Below are 21,368 nucleotides of genomic sequence, written 5' to 3'. Positions count from 1 at the left end.
AGCCTGATTGATCAGGCCCTGGTCCACCATGAGGTCTGGTCACAGACCAGGCCGCCGGGGCATTGACCCCCGAAACCCTCTCCAGGTATACTCCTGGTATTATTATTATTATTATTATTATTATTATTATTATTATTATTATTATTATTATTATTATTATTATTATTATTATTATTATTATTATTATTATTATTATTCTAAATTAACATATAAAACAATGTTAAAAATTTTAATTTGTGTCCCGTGACCTGGTAGGCAATACTCTCACCTCACGCACTGAGTGCACGTGGTTCGATCCCCGGCAAGTGTAGAAACAATGGGCGTATTTCCTTACACTTGCTGTCATGTTCACCTAGCAAGCAAATAGGTAGACACCTGGGTGTTAGTCGACTGGTACGGGTCATATCCTGGGGGACAAGATATAAGGACCACAATGGAAATAAGTTAGACAGTCCTCGATGACGCACTGACTTTCTTGGGTTATCCTGGGTGGCTAACCCTAACGGGTTAAAAATCCGAACAAAATCTTATTTCTTATCTTAACATTAATGAGAACTTGCATACTTGAAATTGCACTGAAAGTAAGTTTTCGCTTTACTTGAATAGGCAAATAATATAAATTTGCAGTGAAATTCTTTATTTACGAAAATATGGTGAATAGTATCATTACTGAAAGTACGAGGATAATACATGGTAATTTTCGTCGGTCTCAAATTATACACATTACTATGCATTCTTAACTGAATGCAAAGTGTACACTGGCACAAATCTTTTTGTTTGGGTCTAAATGTTTTACCATTCTGGCCTTTACTGGCTGCAGATGGAAAATCCAATGATCCCGAGCCTCCTCTCGTGGGGTGCGACAGAACACAATGATATTTTAATTTAGTTGAGTTAACCCTTAACACACCCGCCTTTAAGTTGCAATTTTCTCTATTTCTGAAGGATCAACATTCTCTCTGAAAATGAAAGGGATAACTATCATTAGTAAAGAGGTATAAACTACAATATTTTCTATTTTCTGAGCTGAAGTAATAGGAAAGTTACAACGAAGTCATACCTCTATTCTTAGAAATACCGAAGAAAAATGTAAAAGTTCCAAAATTTGGGACTGTTATTTGGCCTGGAAAATTCATAAGATAAAAAGTAAATAAGTGTGTGTTCGTGTGTATGTGACCCAATTAATATATGCCCTAATAACTCATTACAGTTGTGACAAAAGTGTGGACGTGTGAATTGCTTATTATTTTGTAATTTGTTCATAATTGTAAGCATGTATAGACGTGTAGATGATTCATTACCTTTGTAACTTGGTCATGATTGTGACCAGATCTTACTGGAGTTCATTACCTTTGTACCTTGTTCAACTATCAAAACTTTGGGCCCCAGTCCCTGGACCCATTATGTACCTCTGTAATCCTTTGACTACCACCCACAGGATGGGTATGGGGTGCATAATAAAAATATTAAACTAACTTCTCATAGGCACTTAACAAGAAAATTACCACAAAGCTCTTTAATTTAGGAAGTGCCCTTATTGTTATTTTACATGGAAAGCGTCTTTAGTGTTATTTAACAAGGCAGCGAGGGAAGACTGTGCTGCCTACAGCGGCCGAGGAGAGAACTTACTCCTGGTTCTTGAGTGAGCGGATGTGCGTAAGGTCTGTGATGGTGTCAGGTAGCGCCTTGCCTGCTGTCTCGTGCAACACCAAGGTAATGACACCAGACGCCAGTGACACCCCAGCGAATATTACTGACGGCGCCCATGGTACCAGCGGTCCCTGGCAGGGGGAGATAAAGATTATTTCCTTATATCCACGAGAAAATGATAAATTCATAAAGAAGTCAAATAACGCCTGAGAAATGGGAGGTAACAAGGTCTGGAGCATGGAAGGCGAGGGTGGCTTCAGTGCCTTAGATAACAGCCCTTAACCAGCTTAAAGGTCTTCTCTTGTAGAAACACTATAATAATAATAATGACGAAAAGAACAGTGGACTGTACGTGTGTGTGTGTGTGTGTGTGTGTGTGTGTGTGTGTGCAGAACTGACCAGGAAGGTGGTGATGTAAGGCAGGATGGTGGAGGCTAGCTGGGCGAGGACGGAGGCGGCTCCGATGCCCTGGAGTCGGACCTCTGTAGGGAAGAGCTCCGAGGAGTAGACGTAGATGAGCTGGAAAGCTCCACTGATACACACCTTGCCAGCCATGGCCAGCGTCATCACCAACCACGACATGTCTGAACCAACAACACTTTGTGTCAGTCCACCTTCACGGGCAATGTTGTAATCTTAGCTTGAAGAAGAAGAAGAAAAAAGAAAAAGATGTTGAGGAAGAGGAAGATGAAGAAGAAAGAGATAAAGATGAGGATGAGGAAGAGGAGGAATATGAAGAAGAAAGAAGAGGACTCTCCCGGTTAGTTATCCCGGAGTTTTAATAACCTACGGTTAAGTAAGCTTTCATTTAGCCTTCGGCTAAACAACAAACAAATCCTTTTACAATGGTCTTAAGTAGATAACTTAAAAAAATCCAGTGTAGCCTATTCTCATAACTTTCTTGTTTATTTCATCGCCTATTGTAACTAAAATTTATCAGCTAGACTCACCAGGAGGTATAAAAGCCAGAGCAAGGAGAAGGATGCCACAGAGGATATAACTCAGGGCAGTGGGCATCCTCCTGCCCCAGCGGTCTATTGCTGGGGCAGTGAGGGTATACCCTGGCACCTCCATCAGCCCTCCCAGCACGATGTAGAGGAAGGGGTCGGCACTGTAGTTGTCACCGCTCAGGTTAAGCCCGTCGAACACCAGTGATACAGCGAAGTAGTCTAGACATACCACTACAGTGACCACAGTGATGGCACGAGTGCTGTTGGATATATATATATATATATATATATATATATATATATATATATATATATATATATATATATATATATATATATTATTAATGGTTTAGCGCTTCCCCCTTGATTATATTATTATTATTATTATTATTATTAGTAGTAGTAGTAGTAGTTATTACTGGAGCCTCTTCAGCACCCTAGCAAGGATTGAAGCCTCTGAGAATGAGATAAGAAAACACACTGCCTCACCTAATCAAACCCGGTAGTCTAGGGGATCTGCAGTGCTTCTTGGTCACCTCAAGACCTTCATGGGCTGCCTCCTTCACCTTGACCGGCATCGACGACTGTTAACACAACGATCGAAGTCTTATAGATTATAATGTTATTGTAAGAATAGTTATAATGTTAGAGCGAGGGCACGAGATGCATTGTGACACACCATGGTCATCATCACTAGCCTGGCTGGGTTTACCACCTGCTTTTATTAATATAATGATTATCAGTCCTTAGTAGTCACTCTCAGAGATACTCAGAGAACCTACCTCTTCTTGTACGTTCCTCATGAGAGCTCTAAGATCCTCTTCAGGAGGTAGTGTTGCCTTGTTCCAGCGAGAAGCTCTCTGCAGCACCAGCAAGGCCTTGTCGTGATGTCCGTTCACGATGAGCCAGCGTGGAGACTCGTCCAGGAAGCTGTGCAAGACAAGAAAGTGAGTACGTTGAGACTCGTGCAGGAAGCTGTCTGCAAGACAGGAACGATGGTACTAGTAGGTAGCGTGTCTGACTCATGCTTAGTACATGGGGGATCGAGTACTCCTTCAAATGAATTATAACATAATAGTGAGCAATGTCGATATAGATCAAAACCAGGGGACTAGTCAGGAAGCTGCCACACAGAATGGGTCCCTACATTTAGGGGAAGGGGGGGGAGAGCCCCCTCACAAAAGGGGCTATTCGACAAAGATATTAAACTAACTACAAAGCACGTTTCTGGGTAATCTGATCACAAAATATTAGGTAATAAGGGATCAGGGATACCACACACACACATCCACACACACTTCCACACACACACTTCCACACACACACTTCCACACACTTCCACACACACACTTCCACACACTTCCACCCACACACTTCCACACACACACTTCCACACACACACTTCCACACACACACTTACACACACTTCCACACACACACTTCCACACACTTACACCCACATACTTCCACACACACTTCCACCCACACACTTCCACCCACACACTTCCACACACACATGCCCACACACACTTCCACACACACATGCCCACACACACTTCCACACACCCATGCCCACACACACTTCCACACACACACTTCCACACACACACACACACACACACACACACACACACACACACACACACACACACACACTAAGAGGTATGTCCTATGAGGAGAGGTTAAGGGAAATCAACCTGACGACACTGGAGGACAGGAGAGATAGGGGGGACATGATAACGACATACAAAATACTGAGAGGAATTGACAAGGTGAACAAAGACAGGATGTTCCAGAGATGGGACACAACAACAAAGGACACAGTTGGAAGTTGAAGACACAGATGAATCACAGGGATGTTAGGAAGTATTTCTTCAACCACAGAGTTGTCAGGAAGTGGAATAGTTTGGGAAGCGATGTAGCGGAAGAAGGATCCATACATAGCTTTAAGCAGAGGTATGATAAAGCTCACGGTTCAGGGGGAGTGACCTAGTAGCGACCAGTGAAGAGGCGTGGCCAGGAGCTAGGACTCGACCCCTGCAACCTCAACTAGGTGAGTACACACACACAAACACACACACACACACACACACACACACACACACACACACACACACACACACACACACACACACGGTAACTAACACACACACACACACTATACAACAGGCCTAGTGTCTAATCGACATGTGCCTAGGACAAAATGGTAACTAACACACACACACACACACACACACTTCCATACACGTACATATACAGAGATACATGCAGAAGAACAGTGTTACTCACTAAATAGGAATAAGGATGAGGAGGATCGGGAAGGACACAGCAGCCTGTAACCACCTCCAGTCACGAATACAGTAAGCCAGGGCACCCCAGAGCATGGTGCCCAGCGCCCAGGGCAGCCCAGTCAGGATACCCACTAAAGCTCTGTGCTTGGGCTCACATACCTCCAGAGCTGCCAGATATATATATATATATATATATATATATATATATATATATATATATATATATATATATATATATATATATATATATATATATATATATATATATATATATATATATTAATTCAACTGGAAAAAAGTATGATAAAAAGCCAATACGTAAAGAAAAAAGCTCTACTTTCATGCTCTTAAGCTGCTCTAAAGCAAAGCTTTATGAAGTGCTTTATAATCAGCTGAGGGTCGTCTTTAAAGTTTTCTTTATACATAGTGTATTCGTAAGAAAAATTATTATTATTATTATTATTATGTTGCGTACTCACTGAAGCTGTAAGTGTACACGCATATTATTGAAAGCTCACCGAAGATGACGGTGAAGATACTCACCGAAGATGACGGTGGAAATACTCACCGAAGATGAAGAGAGTGAGTAGGTTGACGGAGCCCATGAAGAACCGTAGCACGAGGATGAACATGAAGCTGTGTATGAAACATTGACTTATGGCTGTGATGACTGTCACGACTTGTGTAGCCATCACGACCTTCCACCGTCCGTACCTGAGAGAGAGAGAGAGAGAGAGAGAGAGAGAGAGAGAGAGAGAGAGAGAGAGAGAGAGAGAGAGAGAGAGAGAGAGAGAGAGAGAGAGAGAGAGAGAGATTTATAATTCATTTTTAATTCTAAATTTAAATGCTGAATCTAAATTTAGAATTTATCAAAATATTGGAAAGACGATTGAATTACATATATAAAGATTGCAGTATCACATACACACACACACACAGGCACACACACACACAACACACACACACACACACACACACACACACACACACACACACACACACACACACACACATATATATATATATACACACACACACACACACATACACACACACACACATACACACACACAAAAAAAAATGGTGGGGACTCGCAGGAACCAAGGATCAGATGAGAATGGTTCTGGTAGGGAGGAGTGGATGGAGGAGCAGTGGAAAAGGATGGAACAAGAGTGGGAGAGAAAATTAGGAGAGCTTTCTGAAAAAATGGAGAAAGAGCTCTCTGTGAAATTGGAAAAGAGGTTGGAGAAGGAGACAAAGAATTGGGAGGCACAAGTCGAAACTGCAGTAGCCAAGATAAGGGTCCTAGAAGATGAGATAAATAGGCTGAAGCGAGTTACAGGGGCAGTGACCAGAGAAGACACAGCATATGAAGCTGCGAGGCCGAACAGGAAGGAAAGAATTATGAATTATGCTAAGGTCATATCAGCCTTCCAAGGAGGACCAAGGAGTGAAAGGGAAGAACAGCTGGTTGCAGATGGAGAGGGCGATAGGTCGAATGCTGAGGCACAACCATGCTATCAAGAGCCACTGGAAAAAACAAGGGAGAAACTGACCACATACAGGCAGGATCCAGAGTCACAGAAGGTGAGGCAATGGGAGGAGGAAAGGGCAAAATCAGTGTTTATCCATGGGCTTCAGGAGAGAGAGGAAAGGACACACACTGAAAGACAGCAGGAAGAAAGAAAGGAGATTGAGAAAATCATCACGGAAATAGGTGAAGAGATAGACGAGATTGTAAATTTTCAGAGAATAGGGGGGTACTCGAAGGGGAGAGACCGACCAATCAAGCTGATTCTCAGGACGGAAACAGTGCGGAACAGGATCCTCCAAGAGAAACCACGATTGAAATACTCGGAAGAGTACAAGAGGGTGTTCCTAGACAGAGACAGAACAAAATCAGAACGACAGCAGCTGACGGAGAGGACAAAAAAGCGAAAGGAGCTAGGAAAAGAGACAAGGATGGAACCAGCAGAGGTCAGTCAGAGCAGAACAGAACAGCAAGGGCAAGCACACACACAACTATTCTCAGAACCATACAACCTATCACACCATCCCAACACACACTACAATCCATACCCACAGCCTCCACCCAACACCGAGCTATAGAATCCCACAGTATGCCACCAGGTCTCCCACCCTCACAGGCCCCCCAAACCACAGTGTTCGAAAGGAAACTGAAGGTATGGTACACAAACGCTGATGGAATAACAAATAAGTGGGAGGAGTGGCATGAAAGAGTCAAAGAAGCATCACCGGACATCATAGCTCTCACAGAAACCAAGCTTACAGGTATGATAACAGATGCCATCTTTCCAACGGGATACCAAATCCTGAGGAAAGACAGAGGGAACAGGGGGGGTGGAGGAGTGGCATTGCTGATCAAAAATCGCTGGAATTTTGATGAGCTGGAGAGAGGAGACAGCGGAGAAGAAAGTGATTACATAGCGGGAATGCTTCACTCTGGAGGTCCCAAGGTGGTAATAGCAGTGATGTATAACCCACTGCAGAACAGCAGGAGGCCAAGGCAAGAGTACGACGAGAGCAATAGAGCGATGGTTGACACACTGGCTAGAGTGGCCAGAAGAGCTCATGCATGCAGGGCAAAGCTCCTGATCATGGGTGACTTTAACCACAAGGAGATCGATTGGGAGAACTTGGACCCACATGGGGGCCAAGATACAGGAGGGCTAAGATGATGGAGGTGGTACTGGAAAACTTCATGTGCCAACACGTAAGGGACACTACAAGAGAGAGAGGAGAGGATGAACCAGCAAGGCTGGACTTGGTATTCACCTTGAGTAGTGCAGATATTGAGGACATCACATATGAAAGACCCCTTGAGGCCAGTGACCATGTGGTTTTAAGCTTCGAATACACAGTAGAGCTACAAGTGGAGGGAGAAGCAGGAAGGCCAGGACGAATGAAGCCAAACTACAAGAAAGGGGACTACACAGGAATGAGGAACTTCCTGAACGGGGTTCAGTGGGACAGAGAACTGGCAGGGAAGCCAGTTAATGAGATGATGGAATATGTAGCAACAAAATGCAAGGAGGCTGAGGAGAGGTTTGTACCCAAGGGTAACAGGAGTAATGAAAAAGCCAGGATGAGCCCATGGTTTACCCAAAGGTGCAGGGAGGCAAAAACCAAGTGTGCTAGGGAATGGAAGAAATATAGAAGGCAAAGGACCCAGGAGAATAAGGAGAGCAGTCGTAAAGCCAGAAACGAATATGCACAGATAAGAAGGGAGGCCCAAAGACAATATGAAAACGACATAGCAGCAAAAGCCAAATCTGACCCGAAACTGTTGTACAGCCACATCAGGAGGAAAACAACAGTCAAGGACCAGGTAATCAGGCTAAGGAAGGAAGGAGGAGAGACAACAAGAAATGACCATGAAGTATGTGAGGAACTCAACAAGAGATTCAAAGAAGTGTTCACAGAGGAGACAGAAGGGGCTCCAGAAAGACGGAGAGGTGGGGCACACCACCATGTGCTGGACACAGTGCACACAACCGAGGAAGAAGTAAAGAGGCTTCTGAGTGAGCTAGATACCTCAAAGGCAATGGGGCCAGATAACATCTCCCCATGGGTATTGAGAGAGGAAGCAGAGGCACTATGTGTACCCCTAACAACAATATCAATACATCTATCGAAACAGGGAGATTGCCTGAGGCATGGAAGACAGCAAATGTAGTCCCAATCTTTAAAAAAGGAGACAGACATGAAGCATTAAACTACAGACCAGTGTCACTGACATGTATAGTATGCAAAATCATGGAGAAGATTATCAGGAGAAGAGTGGTGGAACACCTAGAAAGGAACGATCTCATCAACAGCAGCCAACATGGTTTCAGGACGGGAAATCCTGTGTCACAAACCTACTGACATGGTGACAGCAGTAAGACAAGAGAGATAGGGGTGGGTGGATTGCATTTTCTTGGGCTGCAAGAAGGCGTTTGACACAGTTCCACACAAGAGATTGGTGCAAAAACTGGAGGACCAAGCAGGGATAACAGGGAAGGCACTGCAATGGATCAGGGAATACTTGTCAGGAAGACAGCAGCGAGTCAGTCATGGTACGTGGCGAGGTGTCAGAGTGGGCACCTGTGACCAGCGGGGTCCCACAGGGGTCAGTCCTAGGACCAGTGCTGTTTCTGGTATTTGTGAACGACATGACGGAAGGAATAGACTCTGAGGTGTCCCTGTTTGCAGATGACGTGAAGTTGATGAGAAGAATTCACTCGATCGAAGACCAGGCAGAACTACAAAGGGATCTGGACAGGCTGCAGACCTGGTCCAGCAATTGGCTCCTGGAGTTCAATCCCACCAAGTGCAAAGTCATGAAGATTGGGGAAGGGCAAAGAAGACCGCAGACGGAGTACAGTCTAGGGGGCCAGAGACTACAAACCTCACTCAAGGAAAAAGATCTTGGGGTAAGTATAACACCAGGCACATCTCCTGAAGCGCACATCAACCAAATAACTGCTGCAGCATATGGGCGCCTAGCAAACCTCAGAACAGCATTCCGACATATTAATAAGGAATCATTCAGGACCCTGTACACCGTGTACGTTAGGCCCATATTGGAGTATGCGGCACCAGTTTGGAACCCACACCTAGCCAAGCACGTAAAGAAACTAGAGAAAGTGCAAAGGTTTGCAACAAGACTAGTCCCAGAGTTAAGAGGTATGTCCTATGAGGAGAGGTTAAGGGAAATCAACCTGACGACACTGGAGGACAGGAGAGATAGGGGAGACATGATAACGACTTACAAAATACTGAGAGGAATTGACAAGGTGGACAAAGACAAGATGTTCCAGAGACTGGACACAGCAACACGGGGACACAGTTGGAAGCTGAAGACACAGATGAATCAAAGGGATGTTAGGAAGTATTTCTTCAGCCACAGAGTAGTCAGGAAGTGGAATAGTTTGGGAAGCGATGTAGTGGAGGCAGGATCCATACATAGCTTTAAGCAGAGGTACGATAAAGCTCATGGTTCAGGGAGAGTGACCTAGTAGCGACCAGTGAAGAGGCGAGGCCAGGAGCTTGGACTCGACCCCTGCAACCTCAACTAGGTGAGTACAACTAGGTGAGTACAGGAGCTGAGTCTCGACCCCTGCAACCACAATTAGGTGAGTACACACATAATATGAGATTTAAGGAAGTAGAGTTACAAGTGGGGAAGGTAACTGGAATTGAATGGGAAAAGCCAAACTATAAAAGGGGGGACTACACAGGTATGAGGAACTTCCTGCAGGAAGTTCAGTGGGACAGAGAACTGGTAGGAAAATCAGTAAACGAGATGATGGAATAAGTAGCAACAAAGTGCAAGGAGGCAGAGGAAAGGTTTGTTCCCATTGGAAATAGAAATAATAGGAGGACCAAAGCGAGTCCTTGGTTTACCCGAAGGTGTAGGGAGGCAAAAACTAAGTGCAACAGAGAATGGAAAAGGTACAGGAGGCAAAGGACCCAGGAAAATAAGGAGATTAGTAGAAGAGCCAGAAACGAGTATGCACAGATAAGGAGGGAGACCCAGCGACAGTACGAAAACGACATAGCATCGAAAGTCAAGTCTGACCCGAAACTGCTGTATAGCCTCATTAGGAGGAAGACAACAGTGAAAGACCAGGTGATAAGGCTGAGGAAAGAAGGTGGGGAACTCACAAGAAGCGATCGAGAAGTATGTGAGGAGCTCAATATGAAATTTAAGGAAGTATTTACAGTGGAGACAGGAAGGCCTCTGGGGGGACAGACCAGATGGGGACACCAGCATAGTTTTAAGACGAGGTTTGATAAAGCTCATGGAGCAGGGAGAGAGAGGACCCAGTAGCAACCGGTGAAGAGGCGGGGCCAGGAGCTAATACTCGACCCCTGCATCCACAAATAGGTGAGTACACACACACACACAGCTGTGACTCGCCCGATGCAACTACATATAGGTAAGTTCACTTTACCTGTCAGCTAGGTAGCCACCTAGCAAGGGGCTGAGGAAGGTGCCTAGCATGTAGACTCCTTGGTAGGTGGCTCTGAGGTGCTCCCGTCCACACACCAGTGAGAACTGACCAACACAAAGCATGGTTACTTTTAATATACAAAATAAGCCTTAACCTGGACGACATCGGTCATAAAAGGTAGTTCACTCTACAAGCTAAGAGTTGTTATCTTGCCTCAGTTCATTTACAGACTGCTACTCGTAAAGTATACTAGCATCCTTACCCCTGGATGCAACCCACAACAGTCGACTAACACCCAAATACCAATTTGGAACTAGGTGAATTAAAAGGACAACAGGTGTAAGGAGAGTTGCTTATGTTTCTCATTGCCCAGGATGCCACCCACTAACACTCAGGTACCTATTTATTGCTAGGTAACATGGGTAGAAAGTGTAAGAGGTTTACCCTATCTCCCTCCACGGTAACCCTAGTTATTCCCTTTGTCATGTGTCAGTAGATCAAGTTTTCGCTGGGGGATGCTGCTAACCTGTATTTGACACAAGTGTAGCCCAGTGGTTAGGCACTCAACCAAAGACTACTGGGCTCGATCCCCGTGTACGTATACTTTAACCTAATTCCCCTTTTCACCTAGTTGCGGAGAGAATGCAGTGGACAAATGAAGTAGCAGCAGCAACAACACACACAGCAAGAGGCATTTTTGAGCTTCCCCTGTGCTCGGGCTTAATGTCCAAAGCTGGGGTGTGGCTCCATAAGGATCCTGTAGTGCTTGCTGCCTTTGCACCTTCTGACATTGTTTGCTGCTATCCAGCTGCCACACTCTTCGAGCCCAGTGTGGGCGGGGTGCCTAGCTTCTCCCTCCGAGCCCCGTGGGGGCGGGGAATGGGCCTAGGCCTGGGGACAGCTGGTCCCAGAAGACGAAGAGGTACTTGTACCTCCTCCCATGGCAGACATTGGTCTGAGACACTCCCACGACAGGGAGCCAAGGCCGTGCCACCTTTTGGAAAAGCCCCGGGCCGGGCGATTATACAGGCGAATCTACTACCTACCTACCTAACTAGTTGTGAATAGGTACCTGACCGTTAGTCATCTGTTGAGAGTAGCATCCTAGGCAGAGTAAGACGTATGGGCTAACCCCCTTACACCTATTACTGTTTCACCTAGTAGTAAATAGGTACCTGGGCGTTAGTCGAGTTTTGCTGGCCGCATAGTGAATATAATAATAATAATAATAATAATAATAATAATAATAATAACAATAATAATAATCTGTTTATCAAAATATTCCATCTTTTTTTTCAATGGTTTTAAGAATTTACTCAATTCTCTTTCCGCAAATCAACATGAAAAAAAAAATACAAAAAACAATTAGCAACATGTTAGTACAATGTTGATTTATTAAGCAAAACGACAGTGTTGACCTTGGTGATTGTACTTAGTGAATATAATAGCCAGAAGGCTGGAAGATGGCTGCTTCACCTGTCCAAAGATGGTATCCCCAGTGTTCATGTTCCTAGTGGTGAACAGTGACGGCATGTTCATAAAGAACATATGTGTAACACCTGGCTTGTTCTTTACTGTTCATACGTTTCACTCTTGTTGGAGACACTTGCCTGTAGTGCATAATTTATTATCTCTCTCTCTGTCTCTCTCTCTCTCTCTCTCTCTCTCTCTCTCTCTCTCTCTCTCTCTCTCTCTCTCTCTGTCTCTCTCTCTCTCTCTCTCTCTGTCTCTCTGTCTCTCTCTCTCTCTATCTATCTATTTATCTAGGGACAGTTATCTGCGGCCAATGAGAGTTATCTCTCTATCTCTCAGAGAAACAAGCAACCAAGTGCTTTTATCTCTGCCGTCGCTCACTTCAAACAGGCAAAAAAGATACTAAGTATCTATTCAGATACTAATATCTGTGTGTCTACTAATGTACTTTCCTCTGTAATTAAGACTTTCTAGACTACTTTCCTCTGTAACTAAGACTTTCTAAACTACTTTCTTCTGCAATTAAGACTTTCTAGACTACTTTCCTCTCTAATTAAGACTTTCTAAACTACTTTCTTCTGTAATTAAGACTTTCTAGACTACTTTCCTCTGTAATTAAAACTTTCTAAACTACTTTCTTCTGTAATTAAGACTTTCTAGACTACTTTCCTTTGTAATTAAGACTTTCTAGACTAATTTCCTCTGTAATTAAGACTTTCTAGACTACTTTCCTCTGTAATTAAGACTTTTGTTAACTACTTTCGTCTGTAATCAAGATTAAGACTTTCTAATGTACTTTCCTCTGTAATCAAAATTAAGACTTTCTAATGTGCTTTCCTCTGTAATCAAAATTAAGACTTTCTAATGTGCTTTCCTCTGTAATCAAAATTAAGACTTTCTAATGTACTTTCCTCTGTAATCAGGACAAAGACAACATATGGAATTTAAGGGACACAAAACAATGATTACAGTCTACTAGCACCCAGGTACCTATTTATTTCTAGGTGAACAGGGGCAGCAGGTGTGGGAGACACTGTGGGAGACACACACTGTGGGAGACACACACTGTGGGAGACACACACTGTGGGAAGCACATACTGTGGGAGATACACACTGTGGGAGACACTGTGAGAGACACACTGTGGGACGCACACACTGTGGGAGACACACACTGTGGTAGACACACACTGTGGGAGACACACACTGTGGGAGACACACATTGTGGGAGACACACACTGTGGGAGACACACTGTGGGAGACACACACTGTGGGAGACACACACTGTGGGAGACACACTGTGGGAAGCACACACTGTGGGAGACACACACTGTGGGAGACACACACTGTGGGAGACACTCTGTGGGAGACACACTGTGGGGGACACTGTGGGAAGCACACACTGTGGGAAACACACACTGTTGGAGACACACACTGTGGGAAGGACACACTATAGCCTAGGTGGCCAAAGACTGCAAACCTCGCTCAAGGAGCTGCGCCCTTCTGACCAACCTCTTGCGACAAAAAAAAATCAATTGTAAGCAGTATGCATCCTACCAATTCATTGATGCACAGGTATAACAACAATACAGCAGTGCACAACTGATGGGTAGGAGGTATACCCCACTCATAAAACCAACCTCTTTACAAATTATATGCACACACGCATATTCAAATTATACCAAAGTGGATAGGCCACTTCCCTTTTATAACCCCACCTACCCCACCTCCCTCCCCAACCTTTCCTACATTCCATCCTTACCCATCCTTCTTCCTCCCTCCCATCTTACCAAAGCTCTGGTCAGAACCATCGAAACCATCGCTCAAGGAGAAAGTTCTTGGGGTGAGTATAACACCGAGCATGTCTCCGGAGGCACACATCAACCAGATAACTGCTGCAGCATATGGGCGCCTGGCAAACCTGAGAACAGCGTTCCGATACCTTAGTAAGGAATCATTCAAGACACTGTACACCGTGTACGTCAGGCCCATACTGGAGTATGCAGCACCTGTTTGGAACCTGCACTTGATCAAGCACGTCAAGAAACTAGAGAAAGTGCAAAGATTTGCGACAAGGTTAGTTCCAGAGCTCAGGGGAATGTCCTATGAAGAAAGGTTAAGGGAAATCGGCCTGACGACACTGGAGGACAGGAGGGTTAGGGGAGATATGATAACGACATACAAAATACTGCGTGGAATAGACAAGGTGAACAGAGACAGGATGTTCCAGAGAGGGGACACAGAAGCTAGGGGTCACAATTGGAAGTCGAAGACCCAGATGAGTCAAAAGGATGTTAGGAAGTATTTCTTCAGTCATAGAGTTGTCAGGAAGTGGAATAGCCTAGCAGGTGAGGTAGTGGAGGCAGGAACCATACATAGCTTTAAGATGAGGTATGATAAAGCTCATGGAGCAGGGAGAGGACCTAGTAGCACCCAGTGAAGAGGCGGGGCCAGGAGCTGAGTCTCGACCCCTTCAACCACAATTAGGTGAGTACAGTGTGGGAAACACACTTTGGGAAACACATACTGTGGGAGACACACACTGTGAGAGACACACTGTGGGAGACACACTGTGAGAGACACACTGTGGGAGACACACTGTGGGAGACATACACTGTGGGAGACACACACTGTGGGAGACACACTGTGGGAGACACACTGTGGGAAGCACACATTATGGGAGACACAAACTTTGGTAGACACACTATGGGAGACACACACTGTGAGAGACTCACTGTGGAAGACACACTGTGGGAGACACACACTGTGGGAGACACACACTGTGGGAGACATTGTGGGAGACACTTTTGGAGACACACTGTGGGAGACACACTATGGGAGACACACACTGTGGAAGACACATTGTGGGAGACACACTGTGGGAGACACACTATGGGAGACACTGTGGGAGACCGTGGGAGACACACTGTGGGAGACACACACTGTGGGAGACACACACTGTGGGAGACTCATTGTGGGAGACACATTGTGGGAGACACACACTGTGGGAGACACACTGTGGGAGACATACACTGTGGGAGACACACTGTGGGAGACACACACTGTGGGAGACATACACTGTGGAAGACATACACTGTGTGAGACACATTGTGGGAGACACACTGTGGGAGACACACACTGTGGGAGACATACACTGTGGGAGACACACACTGTGGGAGACACACTGTGGGAGACACTGTGGGAAGCACACTCTGTGGGAGACACACACTGTGGGAGACACAGTGTGTGAGACACACTGTGGGAAACACACACTGTGGGAGACACACTGTGGGAGACACACACTGTGGGAGACACACTGTGTGAGACACACTGTGTGACACACACTGTGGGAGATACACACTGTGGGAGACACACTGTGGGAGACACACACTGTGGGAGACACACACTGTGGGAGACACACTGTGGGAGACACACACTGTAGGAGACATACACTGTGGGAGAGATACACTATGGGAGACACACTGTGGGAGACACACTATGAGAGATTAATAATTAACTTTGCTCAGTTTGAGGTACAGGTACGCGAGGTGAGTGAGACTGCACACTGTACCTCAGAGGTGAGAGTGGTGCTGAAGACAGAGGTGTCAAAGTCCCACTCAGTACAAGGCTCCTCCTCCTCCACACCCACCAAAGACGACTTGTTGATTGAGTAGTAGCATGAGTCTCTGTAGATGAGTACAAGTGGGTGAGTACAAGTAGGTGAGTACAGTTTGGATAACCCATAAGCGTTCAGTGCTTCAAATAATAATAATAATAATAATAATAATAATAATAATAATAATAATAATAATAATAATAATAATAATAATAATACTAGAAGAAGAAGAAGGCGAAGTATATTAATTATGCAATCATTCTTGGACACGTGTGTGTGTGTGTGTGTGTGTGTGTGTGAGAGAGAGAGAGAGAGAGAGAGAGAGAGAGAGAGAGAGAGAGAGAGAGAGAGAGAGAGAGAGAGAGAGAGAGAGAGAGAGAGAGAGAGAGATGTTTTTGGGTTCCAATGAAGCTGATCATTACATATATTGTTGGTTACATTTAGCTGGCAGCTCAGCAACGAATTGCTTCAAGAAGACTGTGAATGGCGAGAAAAAGAGGAAGATGAGAGTGTTTGAGAGCCGGGAAGAAACTCTCGTGTAACACTGACAAGAACCCAAGAGAGTACAATGAGAGTACCAAAAAAAAAAAAAAAAAGCGACAGCATTTACTTCTTGACCCTTTTTGCTGTCTCTTATTCCCAGTAAGATTTTAACATTTTTATATAGGACTATTAGTGAGTTCTATACAGTGTATATATGCGTATATACCTGTATGTACAGACAGGCCCCGCTTTACGGCACTTCGCTTTACAGCGTTTCGCTAATACAGCAGTTTTCAATTATAAACATTCTTCATTTATTCAGACTTCCTACAATAAATATATTTACCACTCACTGTAAGCTAAGGACGAAAATATTTTAAGGTAAGTAATATGTGTACTGTATGTGCATTTTTGCACCTACTTTTATTTCCCACCTAATATATGATAGAGTAAACACGTTATCAGGATTTAAATGCATTTGAAAGTGAAAAAAACGGCTATGATTCACTTTACAGCGGCTTTCGCTTTACAGCAGTAGCCCGGAACCTAACCTCCTGTATACACTTATATAAACGTATATATGAATGTATATACACGTATATGCAATATGATCATAGTAGACAGGTGATATCACAATATGCAAAACAACCACTGAAAAAAAACAGTGAATTTCCAAGGGCTTTCGTGATTTCTCAAATCAAGGAACTGTTTCTTGATAATTTGAGAAATCACGAAAGCCCTTGAAAATTCACTGTTTTTTCGCAGTGGTTATTTTGCACACATGTATATCACGTATATATACAGGTATATCACGTATATATACATGTATATCACGTATATACATGTATATATCAAATTTCATAACATTTCTCAAGTCCTTCTCTCCCAGATCCTTAAACCTAATTATTGTTTTGTTCCGTTTTTATAACACAATTATTCTGAAAGTAAAGAGTGATTCAGTGATCTGATTATGCCTATTTAATGGCTTTTCGAGACTATCTACTCCATGAGGGTCAATAAGACTGCATGTCACCTCTTCACCATGAGGGTCAATAAGACTGCATGTCACCTCTTCACCACGAGGGTCAATAAGACTGCATGTCACCTCTTCACCATGAGGGTCAATAAGACTGCATGTCACCTCTTCACCACGAGGGTCATTAAGACTGCATGTCACCTCTTCACCATGAGGGTCAATAAGACTGCATGTCACCTCTTCACCATGAGGGTCAATAAGACTGCATGTCACCTCTTCACCATGAGGGTCAATAAGACTGCATGTCACCTCTTCACCATGAGGGTCAATAAGACTGCATGTCACCTCTTCACCATGAGGGTCAATAAGACTGCATGTCACCTCTTCACCATGAGGGTCAATAAGACTGCATGTCACCTCTTCACCACGAGGGTCAATAAGACTGCATGTCACCTCTTCACCACGAGGGTCAATAAGACTGCATGTCACCTCTTCACCATGAGGGTCAATAAGACTGCATGTCACCTCTTCACCATGAGGGTCAATAAGACTGCATGTCACCTCTTCACCACGAGGGTCAATAAGACTGCATGTCACCTCTTCACCACGAGGGTCAATAAGACTGCATGTCACCTCTTCACCACGAGGGTCATTAAGACTGCATGTCACCTCTTCACCATGAGGGTCAATAAGACTGCATGTCACCTCTTCACCATGAGGGTCAATAAGACTGCATGTCACCTCTTCACCATGAGGGTCAATAAGACTGCATGTCACCTCTTCACCATGAGGGTCAATAAGACTGCATGTCACCTCTTCACCATGAGGGTCAATAAGACTGCATGTCACCTCTTCACCATGAGGGTCAATAAGACTGCATGTCACCTCTTCACCACGAGGGTCAATAAGACTGCATGTCACCTCTTCACCACGAGGGTCAATAAGACTGCATGTCACCTCTTCACCATGAGGGTCAATAAGACTGCATGTCACCTCTTCACCACGAGGGTCAATAAGACTGCATGTCACCAGGAGGGTCAATAAGACTGCATGTCACCTCTTCATCACGAGGGTCAATAAGACTGCATGTCACCTCTTCACCATGAGGGTCAATAAGACTGCATGTCACCTCTTCACCATGAGGGTCAATAAGACTGCATGTCACCTCTTCACCACGAGGGTCAATAAGACTGCATGTCACCTCTTCACCACGAGGGTCAATAAGACTGCATGTCACCTCTTCACCACGAGGGTCAATAAGACTGCATGTCACCTCTTCACCATGAGGGTCAATAAGACTGCATGTCACCTCTTCACCACCAGTCAAGGACACTTTAATGCCTAAAATAGTTATTAAACTCTCAGGGTATATACGCTGAGAGACAGACACCTCTCACTGGACTCGTATATTGGCCTTTGCAGTGATTTGTGGGTAGTGGTGAAGCAGTGCCGTGGTTTGCGGGTAGCAGTGAAGCAGAACACTAATTAACTCATGGCCAGAGAAGAGGTAATTACTCTGGTCAATTATATTAATTATTATTAAGTTTCCAGTGGATTTAATTATGATACGGGAGTTCCGGTCTGGCAGTAATCATCGTTATTATTATTAGTGTTAGTAGTAGTAATAGTAGTAGTAGTAGTAGTAGTATAGCATTAGTAATAGTAGTATTAGTAGTAATAGTAGTAATAGTTAATAAATTAGACAAATGTGTAACACTTGGATATGTACAAGAAGAAAAGTGAAGAACAGAAGGACTTTGAGGTAATCAGTCCAAGAGTCATGCAAAGAATACAACATGTGCCAAGTGGCATATGTTGTATTCTTTTCAAGATTGATGAATTGATTACATTGACTCAAGGCTGAGGGACTGATTACCTCAAACTCCTTCTGATCTTCACCTTTCTTCTTTGTACAGGACTGATGCAGCCACTGTGTGGCGAAATGTTTCCTCAATACAGATACCCAAGTGTTGCATATGTGTCTAATTTATCAACTTGTCGGTTCTCTGAACCATTTATCTACAGTAGCAGTGGTTGTAGTAGTAGTAGAAGTAGTAGTAGTAGTAGTAGTAGTAGTAGTAGTAGTAGTAGTAGTAGTAGTAGTAGTAGTAGTAGTGGTTGTTGTTGTTGTTGTTGTTGTTGTTGTTGTTGTTGTAGTAGCAGTATCATATATTGAAGTGTTAACGACCAAAACCCATTGCTAGCCCTCTCAGCTCACACACTGAGGTCCGAGGATCGATCCCTTTGTACGGCTGGAAAATATTAAGACGTGTTTCCATGAGACACCTGTTGTCCATGTTCACCCATCAATAAAATAGGTACCAGGGTATTAGTCGATTGGTGTGGGTCGCATCCTGGGGACAATATTGACCTAATTTTCCCGATATGCTCTGCCTAACAAGCGGCTTTCTATATAGTAGTATATCACTGATGTCAGCTATGGTCTGTATACCTTGTACATGTACTTGTAGAAATAAAGATGATGTTATTATTACGACAGATCAAGTGACCTCGTACAACGATACTATCTTCGTTTATGTCGTTTTTTCTCTCGTTTTTTTTCCCAATGTTATTGTGAGATGAGAGATAAGGGTATCTTACCTTGACACATGAACACTGTCTTCAGATTCAGGTGGACGACAGGTGTAGTTAATGGCTGGGGCCAGGTAGACACCGCTAATGAACTGGGGAGGCACCAGCAAACACCCTGGGGTAGAACGCACAGGAGTTAGAAAAACGGGCTGGTGACTGGGAAGACGTTTCGCCCAGTGTACGGATTTATCGTGAACGGAATGAAGCTCAGTTTGATAAAACTCAGCACTGAGGCGAACACGGAGCGAAAAGGCTCTACACAGAGTGAAACATGACATGATAAAACTCTACACAGAGTGAAACATGACATGATAAAACTCTACACAGAGTGAGACATGACATGATAAAACTCTACATAGAGTAAAACATGACATGATAAAACTCTACATAGAGTAAAACATGACATGATAAAACTCTACACAGAGTGAAACATGACATGATAAAACTCTACATAGAGTGAAACATGACATAATAAAACTCTACACAGAGTGAAACATGACATAATAAAACTCTACATAGAGTGAAACATGACATAATAAAACTCTACATAGAGTGAAACATGACATAATAAAACTCTACATAGAGTGAAACATGACATAATAAAACTCTACACAGAGTGAAACATGACATAATAAAACTCTACATAGAGTGAAACATGACATAATAAAACTCTACATAGAGTGAAACATGACATAATAAAACTCTACATAGAGTGAAACATGACATAATAAAACTCTACATAGAGTGAAACATGACACAATAAAACTCTACATAGAGTGAAACATGACATAATAAAACTCTACATAGAGTGAAACATGACATAATAAAACTCTACATAGAGTGAAACATGACACAATAAAACTCTACATAGAGTGAAACATGACATAATAAAACTCTACATAGAGTGAAACATGACATAATAAAACTCTACATAGAGTAAAACATGACATGATAAAACTCTACATAGAGTAAAACATGACATAATAAAACTCTACATAGAGTGAAACATGACATAATAAAACTCTACATAGAGTGAAACATGACATAATAAAACTCTACATAGAGTGAAACATGACATAATAAAACTCTACATAGAGTGAAACATGACATAATAAAACCAACATATTTTTAGTTGAATAAGGTTGTTTGTCTCATTTAATTTGTAAAAAGCATTTCTATCAATTTTAAAACGAGTATCAGTTAGGTGCTTTTGGGTATATTGGATCATTAGTTATTTCATAAATCTCTAAAATTTCTTCGTCTCAAAACTCCGGGCTGCCAGTATGCAAAGTTCTCAAAACCATTGATGAGAATACTGAAAGTTGATCTCTAATAACAAATAACAACAGCTATTTTTTTTTTTTTTTTTTTGTAATTTTA

The 21,368-nt window shown here is 43.4% G+C and overlaps 1 protein-coding gene across 1 annotated transcript in view; it reads right to left on the bottom strand.

The window, feature by feature from the left end:
• Positions 1-620: 620 nt before the first annotated feature.
• Positions 621-21,368, bottom strand: part of LOC128694424 (organic cation transporter protein) — a 23,994-nt gene continuing 3,246 nt past the window's right edge. The window contains exons 3-13 of the mRNA XM_070097963.1: positions 19,998-20,103; positions 15,893-16,007; positions 10,852-10,955; positions 5,460-5,605; positions 4,890-5,058; positions 3,383-3,530; positions 3,090-3,184; positions 2,601-2,860; positions 2,050-2,234; positions 1,630-1,781; positions 621-959 (exon numbers count right to left, since the gene is read on the bottom strand). Of these exons, the coding sequence (XP_069954064.1) occupies positions 917-959; positions 1,630-1,781; positions 2,050-2,234; positions 2,601-2,860; positions 3,090-3,184; positions 3,383-3,530; positions 4,890-5,058; positions 5,460-5,605; positions 10,852-10,955; positions 15,893-16,007; positions 19,998-20,103 (1,523 nt within the window). The 3' untranslated portion in view covers positions 621-916. The remainder of the gene's footprint in view (positions 960-1,629; positions 1,782-2,049; positions 2,235-2,600; positions 2,861-3,089; positions 3,185-3,382; positions 3,531-4,889; positions 5,059-5,459; positions 5,606-10,851; positions 10,956-15,892; positions 16,008-19,997; positions 20,104-21,368) is intronic.

Source organism: Cherax quadricarinatus, chromosome 60 (genome assembly GCF_038502225.1).
Source record: "Cherax quadricarinatus isolate ZL_2023a chromosome 60, ASM3850222v1, whole genome shotgun sequence".
NCBI lineage: Eukaryota > Metazoa > Arthropoda > Malacostraca > Decapoda > Parastacidae > Cherax > Cherax quadricarinatus.
Note: the sequence above shows the minus strand (reverse complement) of the source record. Positions and strands in the feature narration are given on the sequence as shown.